At 42.1% G+C, this 10,969-nt stretch overlaps 2 protein-coding genes across 2 annotated transcripts; both read left to right on the top strand.

The window, feature by feature from the left end:
• Nucleotides 1–4,056: 4,056 nt before the first annotated feature.
• On the top strand, nt 4,057–6,690 carry EAE98_011810 (uncharacterized protein; the record flags this gene model as incomplete). The annotated part of the gene is made up of 4 exons (XM_038959433.1): nt 4,057–4,578; nt 4,661–5,092; nt 5,176–5,319; nt 5,383–6,690. The coding sequence occupies 4 exons, from the start codon at nt 4,057–4,059 to the stop codon at nt 6,688–6,690; spliced, it is 2,406 nt and encodes an 801-aa protein (XP_038804198.1).
• A 1,277-nt stretch (nt 6,691–7,967) lies between these two features.
• Nucleotides 7,968–9,149, top strand: EAE98_011809 (uncharacterized protein; the record flags this gene model as incomplete). The annotated part of the gene is made up of 2 exons (XM_038959432.1): nt 7,968–8,043; nt 8,092–9,149. The coding sequence occupies 2 exons, from the start codon at nt 7,968–7,970 to the stop codon at nt 9,147–9,149; spliced, it is 1,134 nt and encodes a 377-aa protein (XP_038804197.1).
• Between the last annotated feature and the right edge of the window lie 1,820 nt (nt 9,150–10,969).

Here is a 10,969-nt window from a genome sequence, read left to right as displayed (position 1 = left end):
CGCTGATAATGTTAGGATAAGGGGCTAGGAAGTTTGCTTTGCTCTTGGTGTTGGTGATAAATTGGGTGCGCCGGGATTATTCTCGATATGTTGTTTTCGGGGAGGAAAGAAAGATGGCGATGTGGTAGGTAACCTTATGAAAATCGTTAGTTAGTATTATTGCTGTTGTCGTTGTTGTTGTTGTCGTGAAGCCTCATGTTCAAGAATCGCTATCTTGTTTCATGTTTCTCTCCTTGTTTTGTTATCATTTCATCTATATATCATCTCACCACAGTAGTTTCATTCAATCACTATCGTATGGTATTTTCTCTGTAGGCTTAGTTCGGATCGAATCTACGCATGTTTGTCAACACTCCGTGAGATCTACTTCCTAATTGTAATTGGAATACTCTATTCCTCTATTCAGCACATCAATTTTTAAATTCTACGGAGGCCTTTATATAGATTATAGGGATCGAATGACAAAGGGTTGGTTTCTCAGGAGTAGCCGAGAGAGATACGCGAACGGGAAAATTTGAAAGAGGGGAAAGTGAATAATACCCCACTCCCTATATCTCCTCCCCTTGGATTTCTCCCCAATACATTCTTATATTAATCTCTGCCACTTGACATTCAACTCGGTATACAATTTTTGAACTCGTTCATAGAACTAGCTCAGGAGTAAAAATTCTAGCTCGCTCAAGCGAACATCAAATCTATCGTACTTCGAAGTTAGTTCAATTCTCCGCATTGCGTTGGGTGGTTTGGGATATATATCTTTCCTCGGGAATCTTAGTGTCATTATTAGGTACGTACTTCTATCGCTGTCACTATCATCATCCATACATGGCGTCGTTCCCTTTACGAATTTCATAAATTTTTTCGTTGTCATTTCTTCCACATATTTATATCATTCTTCTCATACCGATTTTTTCATCTCAATAAACATACGGACTTCTATCCGCAAAGAAGGATATCCAAAGGAAAGCAAGTTTCAGCGTGGAAGTTTCCTCATCGCACATAGCTGCGGCTATGGTATCATTCGTGAGTGCTTATGGATTGGGGTTGGAGTTGGTAGGGTTTATATAGGTGTTGTGAAGAGTGAAGAGGAGAAGCCGGTATCGGAGAATAAGATAGGGGAATATTGCACAAATATAGTATATTTGCGGTCATTCCGCTAGAAATTCTTCGCTCTAGTCTATATAAATCTCCTATGTTTTGACTATTGATCTGGTATCAAAGTTTGACCGTTGGAATGGGAGGCCATGAGGAAGAGTAAATCTGAGCCGAAAGTCTTGGTCTGGTCTGTTGAGATAGTCTGCCAAGATATTCACCAAGATAGAGAGGTTTTATTTTCTTGGGTGGTAAAAACTATAACTTTGAGATTGACGGTAATTTTGAACCGTTGTTGTCGAAGTGTTACTGGATCTCATGAATACTACTCCCCAGAGATCTTTAATCTTGTCGATACCAGATCCTATCTCACAACTAACATTTGGGGAAAAAGCGAATAATCAATCCTACCCAACCCTTATTTACCTCGTTCTGTACACTCTACCTATCCAACAATCTATTCTCATTGATAAAACTCACTTCTAGTCGAATTCTCGATGTCTACCCATTGTCTCCCTCCGCATGACACTTTCTTGTATGTTTGTTTTTCTTCCTTGAAGATCAAAGATCTTGGCGACTTTTACATTTCGAGAAATAGAATGTAAGAGTGAGAGTGAATCATGATATCCTGATTCCGGAAATACTCTCTAGTTACTCGCCCATGAATAAATACCAGGTACACCTCTACAATACCACCACTTCCATAGCCCCACCATTTCCAAACATGAGAAAGCACTCTTACATCTTCTCTTCCCCGTTAGTATTCCATTCTTATATAAATATCAAGTTAATGTCCCAAGTTTTATTCCTCAGTCCCAAAAACAGGGGAGTGGATCAAAAGCGAGGGTTGAGATACCATGTTTTCTTGTAGACAACTTTCTCTTGAATCTATACTGATGCCTCTTGCTTCAATGCAGAGAGATTTAGAAGGCGGAGAATGGTTGATAGAATCCGTAATTATCATTTGTTTCTACCATTTTCGCATTTCCTTGATATTTTTGTCATTGTTTATCCTTGCATTCAATATTCTTTCTTGCCCTCAAACCCTCGGAAAACTTCTATTCCACATTTAATAAGCGGTTTTTTGAGCTATCTGTACCTCATAATTCCGCCTTGCTTCTTGATTCCAGCCAAAGACAGCCCCTGAAAGTTGGAATTGCTAATGTTAGTCGTGATGTGTGATACACTCCTCAACTATTGCTTACTTTGTATATCCCACTAACATCTTGAATCTTAATAAAATTTACTTTCATTAAAATAAAGTTCACACATATGAAATTGATCTCGTACTTCGAGTATTCAGCAAGCTGATCAAGTATTAGTAATCCTACACCTCGTGCCGTCTAGGCTAGCTATCCCAGTTTGACTTTCGTTTCAATCTCTATATCAATCATCAGACTTCTGCCCACTTTCTATTCCCGTATCGGCAAAGTAGAGAATCGAAGCGAATGCAAGAAGGAGTCTACCATCTTTTGGAAAAAAGAAACAGACGTGAAAGTCTTGTGATTATTAGTTTCACTAGACTAAATAGAGCTTTTATCATTTGTCGCCTGTGGGTATTTTGTTGTTAATCCTTTTGATTTCTTGTGGTTGTCACTTAAACTGGGCTACGATGAAAAAATCTTCATGATAGTGGGTAATATCACCGGGTCTAGGGCCTGAAGAATTCTTGTTGTAGCTCGACAGGAGCTCAATGAATCGAGAACAAACAGAGGGTCGTCGTACACCATATAGCTGCAAATACTCTTCAATGTAGGTATATGACTTGAACATATACACACACCCCTGAGATTTTGATTCGTTATTGCGATAGGTAGATCTTGAGCCAAGTCTAGTGTCTTTGAAGAGCCTTATATAGCGATCCGCTGACCCCTATTTTTTTCAATGAATCTCTTTTATCATTCACCATTACTGGTTCGGGGTCACATATTAACACTGGCCCACTAGGTGTGGTCAAGAGTCAAGGCATATATAGACACTCAATATTCCACCAATTGATCCTTCAAAGTCAACATACCGCTTGGTTCGGTATCTTTCAGGTGCGAGCCACTTTGAGCTCGACGTCAAAGAGGAAAATGAGGGGTCGAAATTTGGCTTTTTTTCAGATAGCAATGGGAGACTATGGAGTGTTTCTGGGTCTGGTATCCAGGAAGCTTGCGCTATCGATAATTTGAATAACTATCGTGGTGCCATATCTATACTCTTGCCGTCTCTTGATGACAAATATCTCACTATTGTCGTCATTATCCAGGAATCTGAATTACAGTTCGCTGTAACAATGAGTTATGATATTTGGCATCAATCACAGCTGGCAATTAATGAGACCAACCATAAACCATGCATTTTAAGCCTGATATGCTGGGACGAGCCTTTTTGAAGTCTTGAAAGATGTCAGAAGCGCTCGCGTGGTTCATTTCGATTCTCACTTTTCGCGCATTTCTTATTGCTTTTTCGGAAGGCTCCACTCAAAAGTTGACAGTGTCGACATGAGATGCTATCATCGGCCTTAAACAATCAGCCATATTATTTACCATGAACTGAATGAATGTCTTAGACATGTTGTGCAATTCATTCCCATGAATTCTTTCATGAAAATTATTCACAAAGACAGTATTCTCTGTGCGACAAACCAAACGGAGATCTTAAAAGTTGATGAATCTTTTAATCACCACGAACGTAGCCATGCATCTATTCAGAGCGCCTGAATAGGTTACTCTAATGGTTTCCGCTGAAAATTTGAAAGAAAGAAAAATCAAACAAAGAAATCCCTCATGTCCTTAGTGAAGCGTCTGCTCAAAGCCCCTAACAAGAAACGGCAACCAAATCCCAGGGGCCAAACAAAGGTAACAAAGAAAATCTAACCATGCAACATAAATGTAGTGAAGCATTCTCTCAAGTTAAATGTCTGCGATCAAGTCAACTTACCACTCTGCTGAAATTCTCCAATTCCAGTCTCAGTGCAAAATGTCCTCCGCTACTGGTCCCAAAATGCACTCAGATCCACCGGCAAAACGATCCTCCTTCGCTCTTCGCTATTATGACTTCGCAGACGGACACAGCGATCTGACTCCGCGCCCGACTCTAATTCCCCCGTTTCCCTCTTTTTCCACCACCCCACCATCCAGAACTCCATCGAATCAAAGACGCGACTGGGACACGATTGAGACAAATCAAAGAAATCGTCTTCATTCTTTCACCACCCGCGAACTCCTCAATCTCGATGCAATAACTGAACGTCCAATGGCTGCATCTACACTTTCCGATGTGCCCATTCTCGCATTACTACGAAAGACACAATGGGACAGGACAGGTACAATGTTTGGAAGAAAAGAGGCTATTATTATTGACGACTGGGAAAGAAGTGGAGATGAAGAGGGTGTGATGTATGGAAGTTGGAATTCGGAGAATGGACATGTGTGGAAAGCCTTGCGGCCGATGTTGACGATTGCAAATCAGTATTTGTTATCGAGTCATATGTTACCTTGGGTGAGTTACCCTTGACCCTTGATATGCGATGAATATTTTCGTATACTTATTGGATTAGAGTCAGCATTGACTTCAATGACAGTTTGACGCTTTACTTCTTGCCCCTCGGAAACCTATACCACCCGAAAGAAACCTACTCGACGTGCCCGATCTCCAATACTTTTCTCCTCGACATCCAGCTTATAACATTGAGGATACTAGGAAAGCCCGTGATAAAATATTAAATGATGTCCTCTTGGAAAAACATGACATTTTGTTCTCGTTCTTTGAGCCAGGCAAAAATCCATACACAGGGGAGATTGACGTAGACGCCGACGAGAACATGTATCCTGATCAGAACACGCTGGCCTTTGCAGATATTCGCTGGAATAAGCGGGATCCGGGCGATGATAGAGAAAATCCATGCTATAATATCGTACTCATGCTGAACGTTGATTTTATCACTCCATTGATTGTAGATAAATATTTGAACCATGCCGAACGATACGCAATATCTTGGCGGATAGCCGTTGTAGTAAGTTCATTATCCGAGCCCCTCGAGCATCCTGGTATCATAACGAGTTTGTAATACCTTATGGTAACCGCTAAAAATTATAGATAGTACATGAATTAGTTCATGCTATAGAATTGGCTAGAAATTACCCCAGCCGAGAGATTAAAATGATGACCCCACCTGCCTCAATCGAACCATATTTCGAAGAGGAAGCTTTGGCTGAACTAGGATACTCGTACGAGAATGCCGTGGGTTGGATTACCCTATAATCAAGCTAAGAAGATGTATAAAATATTCTGACTTATGATCAGGTTAACGGGGGATACATAGAAACAATGCTTAATGGTACGATATGGAAGAATCGCCCTTTGGGCTATTGGCTAGTTACTCCCTGGCCAACTATGGAGATGATCCTGACCTATACATCATCTATCGAAAACCCTCAACTCGACGGGGATCCACAACCTCCAAATTATAAATACTTGCATCCTATCCCAGTGACTGTTTATGAAGATGTCCAGTCCATATCATTTTGGGAGCATGCAGTCCGGCCATATGGTCATAAGATATTGTACTATCGGACTATGAGATCTAGTGTCGGGATCAAAGTCGAAGATGAATATGTATGGGGTAGAAACGATATCACAGGGCGAGTGAATGTCTCACCATTGAGAAACGAATCCAAGTCATTCGTAGATGATGTGGAACGGCTCAAAAATTCAGTGAATTGTACACCAGAAGAAAAAAAAATCTTGCAAATTGGGAACAAACTGATAAAGACTGCAGGGTATGCAGCGGTCTTTTGGTCCGATTCGACTGTACAACGACAGAGCATTAACGAGTATATTATGATGATCGAGGACAGCGAAATGAACAACCTAAAAGACAAAAACATTAGAGTACGAATGTTTAATATTTTGATGAAGGCAACAGAGAACCATGTTAGCCTGATGCAGAATCAGTTACGCATCGACGAGTTAAATCACACCATTTCAGCAGACCGGCGAATTGACCTTTTGAAGTTCAATCGGGGAATGCGAGCACTCATACATAGAGTCAAATTGGAATGGCAGATAGAACTTTCCCATCCAGTCATTCGCCTCAGTACTATACTGAATCATTTAGAAATGGCGTTGATGTATATCTTGGTCCCCGATCAACTCACTCAACTGATCGATACTGAGGACCAAAAAGAAATCAATGTGATATCGCAAGCTCGTATCGAATTCATCTCAGGAAATGTTGAAAGCTGCCAAGAAACCATTTCAGGAATTCATCAGAATCCAGGGACATCCTCGTATGCGATAACTTGCGCGGGACTACTAAATCTAGCTTGTGCTTTTGCAAGTGGTCGCCGGGTATGGGATGATGCACAAAATAAATTGACACAACGATACTTTGCGAGAATCAGATATTTGACCAGGCTCTACGATGGAGGGAAAAGAGAATGGATTGAGTTGTTGGGACACTGGATAAAATTTGCTAAAGATTTAGGGAGAAGTTTAGATTATGGAGGAATGCATGGAATTGGGATGGTCACAATGAGTACGAGAAAGAAAAGAAATATCGCGAGAGATATGGGTGAAGACGCACCACCGTACACGCAAGAAGATATTTAGACAAAAAGAATGCTAATTCCAAGCCTGGAATGGAGAAAAGACCGTTGCTCGGTAGCCTTCATTTCCGGAACGCTCCGCTCCTTGTCTGGAGTTGAAACTTGACGTTCCAATTGTGACGAGAGGCGAAAATCTGGATGGCATTCCTGTCCAAATCATGAAAAAGGAACGAGGGTGAAGGCTAGACACGGATACCACCACCCCAGTAAGAGCTGGTTCAATTTATAGAGAACTTTTCCTTTTGTTGCTTGGCAGGCTCATTCGAATTCCCATCTAATGTTCAATCGATTTGTGTACATAGATTTGTGATTTGGAGAAACTACGATAACCTTTCGGTCCATGTAAATGAACTTTGATATCCTAGTCCAATGGCTACTTAAGCCGAGGAATCATAGCGAAACGTTATGAGATGCCATTGAGCTTGAAAATTTCTCACGGCTGCATATCCGAGCTCATTTTGTCTAATTTTAAAACGTGCTCCGTTAACCGAATATGCAAGATTGACGCAAGCCGGATGACCTGCCGATAGACGTCACAAACCCTTTATCGAATGGATGCTAAAAAGGCCAAAAAATGGGAGATCATGATCTCATGTCATTGATGATACACGTGCGACGTAAAAAATTATACAACAGAAGAGATGAGTGGTCAAAAAACGAGCAACAGCCACAATGTAGACGAAAATTCTCATCAGGCCGAGGATTTGGCTAGAAATCGAACTCAATCTATCGTAAGATGTAGGTAAGGTGTGAGACATTTCAAGCATTCTTTATGCTGATGATCCATATCAGAATCTAGCCTCATCGCGGAGCACAAGTTTTGCTGAGATCTGACGCACAGCGATGTGAAGAACCTCTTCCAGCTGTAAATTTCAAATCCTCGTGTCATCCTGGGTTCCAACTTACATTTTGTATCACCCATTTCTCGATTCGTGACATAATGGAATGTACTTCTCTCCTGACAGGAATTATATCCCGGCCCCTTACATCTTGGCGGATGCGGGGTAGTTGAATGGACGCTGTTCCGCACAACTCGGGCTTGGCGTCTTAGCATTCTTGAGCTGCCAAGAGGACCGTAATTGTATTTTTCTTGCTGAGATCAGCTACCTCAAAGTCAATGTGGTAAGTATTGTGGTACGGTCAAACTATTATATAAGGAGACAACGAAGGTCGAACAATCCAATATCTAAGAGTTCAAACTCATACTTTTGGACCTACCTCTTCAAGATCTGAAAACTTTCTAGTCTATCCCAAATCTTGGCTCTCTTAACCATTGAAAAGATGCGCTCAACATCTTTGTTGTATTTTCTCGCCGTAGGGCTGAGTGGTGTACTAGCAGCTCCGGGATCCGCAGTCGGTACGTACTATTAAATGGTCTCCATAATAATCATCTAATCTTTCATAGAGGCAAGAGCGGATAGTCCTGCAAGATGTCCCAAGATTTTCTGTATCCCTGGAACTCACTTGTTTTGGAACCCCGAAACAAAGGTTTGCTCGTGCAAACTAGATGACGGGGAGAAGATTTGTTACACAACAACAAATTGCATTACCGCACATCATCCATTATGGGACTCTACGACCGAGACATGTTCTTGCGTACCTGACCAGACCGAGACTACTTGTCTTACTGCGACAACGTGTTTGGTTGGATCTCACCCTGTTTGGCATCCTAAAAGTTCAACCTGCAAATGCGAGCGCAATAAGATTAGAGAAGTCGATCCTGCCACGTGCCCAACGATTCGGTGTACATCCACCACTCACCCTGTATACCATCCTGAGACCAAGCGATGTACTTGTGAGCCGAACGCTCCCGTATGCCCAAACATAATATTCTGCGCCGGCGGTGCCCACAAAGTTCTTAAGCCCTATGCGAAGAAATGCACTTGCGAACTTGATAATCCTGTCCCTCCAACTTGTCCACTCCTTAAGTGCGTTGAAGGAAATCATCGTGTATATCACCCCGAAACCAAGAAGTGCCAATGCGACCCTGACTGTCCTGACCTTTTCTGCATTGCGGAGCAAAGGCCTACATACAATTCAGCAAGCAACTCATGCTCCTGTCAATGGATCCCAGGGTTGGAACCAAGCAATCCGACAACGCCTATCAGGGATGAGACCTGCTCTGGTACAGTCTGCATTTCCGAGAAGCATCCCGTGTATGATGCAAAGACAGGTAAATGCACCTGTCAATGGATCGATGGACTCGAGCCACCCCTTGAGCCAATAGATCCGTGCGTCGGTATCTTCTGCATTTCAGAGATGCACCCCGCTATTAATGCAACGACTGGTCTATGCGAATGTGAATGGATTCCAGGTCTCGAACCAAAGGACACCGTCAAGCCTGTCGAGACATGCCCCGATATTCTTTGCATTGCCGAGAAACATCCTGTGTACAATGCGACCAGTGCACAGTGCGGTTGTGAATGGATTGACGGGTTTGGACCCGCTGCGAGTAAACTCTAGGTGCTAAGTTTCAGGAATGGCGGATTTGGAGGATAAGAGGCAAAAACTGAAAGTATCTCTTCGTCGGCTAGACCAATTAAATGTATCGCATTTTCCAAACTCTAGAGCCTATCCATCTCGATTTCTCTTTGTGCAACAGATCGCAATGCATGCATAATTAATTTATGCAGCTAACTTAGTGGTGTGGTTGATCGGCAGAGCTCAGCCACCGCCAACGCCTGATATGTCATGATAACTGGTGATTCTTAGAGCTCGTAAAAATGAAGGTCAAATGATATATCATGACATTGATTTCGGGGCTTTCTCATTCAAATTGTGAGCCTCGAAGAAAAGCCGTTGACATGCGGTCATTCATGATACCAATGAATAGCTGAAATCCGTGTAAATAGTATTTGTGCGTTCGAACCTGCTAGAAAAGCCACTGCTTACTAGAGAAATAACTCCAGCCATAAGTATTTGAATCACGAGAAGGCGTCGACCTCAGTGCCAAGTCGACCAAATCCTCGAGTGTAGTCCCACCTTCTCACAAGCCCCGCTGACACCGAACACTGATATTTTAGTGTCTACACCTATGTAATCTTAGATAATTCGTATCCCTTACATCGTTTTGTGAAACTCCAAGTCAGGCTTCTGGATCCTTGGGATGCGCATCGGTAAGACGTAGAACGAAAAAAGAATCTAGAAATCTCACGAGGAGCTTCGACAAGGCCATGCATTGTATTCATCGCAACTTGGCACGCGACCGCTTTGGATTAGGTCCTCTCATATTGAAATTGAATGAAGTTTTGGCATATCATGGCTTTTTCGTTTGTAACGAATGATAGCGCAAGATTCCATTTGAATGGCTTTATTGGCTTCCACTACAAAATAAGCCAGACTTCCGTTCATCCAGCTCTGAAATGTGTGTTGAAATGTCGAATGATAAATCCAATAAAACCTTAGCTATTTTGATATGGAACCCTTGGGCTCTTTGCTTTGTGAGCCGTTAGGGAAAAAAATGCATAGCTATTACCGCTTCAATAACCATGTATGGCGAATCATCCAATTGAGTATTTTGATAAAAGTGTTGCGAGATACCATTCACGGGGCTTAATCGAATGGCAACGACAGAGTGCTGTTTCTGCATCCACAATCGAACGGTCTGGTGCATATACGATATCGCATCGCTTTTAACAATTTCCCGTGGTATGTCTGTTGGATAAAAGCTTCGGTTGATGATCGAAATGGAGTCTCGGCGTCTTGTAGACTTGCCCATCGAGAGTGGCAAAGATAGAAAGACTCGAACGATATTTCTTGTTCTCAAAAGTCTTGAATGGGGTAGGTAGGCATGAAAAGAAGACTCGTCATACAGATTCCAAGTCTCCTGCAACTACCATCAGATCGACCATGGAAGCAGCTTGGATGTACGACATGATAGATACCATGTCCTGCAACCATGTTTGGAGGCATTGAGCAATTTGAGGCCAGAAATCTATTCATGTCTGCGAGGAAGACATTCGATGAAGATGCTGTCTATCAACTGTCGTTCCCTCATTTCAATGCAAGGATAGTCAAATAGGAAGGTGATAAAAAGACGTGATCGATTACATAAGCCAACGTGATTTCACATGATGAGCGGATCAACACCATGTGAATTGCCCTTTACTCCTTCACAAATTGCTATCATCTTACATATCAATTGTTGTTATGTAGTTCGGTGGCAGCGCTGTGAGTGTAGTACTGAAACGGATTTACTTGGTTATATCGGTTCTCTAAGGTCTCAATTTCTGATCTAAAAAGCAGCATACGCCAACGGCATGATTTGAAGGAAGATGTTGAGC

The sequence above is a fragment of the Botrytis deweyae genome (assembly GCF_014898535.1).
Source record: "Botrytis deweyae strain B1 chromosome Unknown BDEW_053, whole genome shotgun sequence".
Classification (NCBI taxonomy): Eukaryota; Fungi; Ascomycota; class Leotiomycetes; order Helotiales; family Sclerotiniaceae; genus Botrytis; species Botrytis deweyae.
The sequence above is the reverse complement of the archived record's forward strand: the minus strand, read 5'-3'. Positions and strand labels throughout refer to the sequence as shown.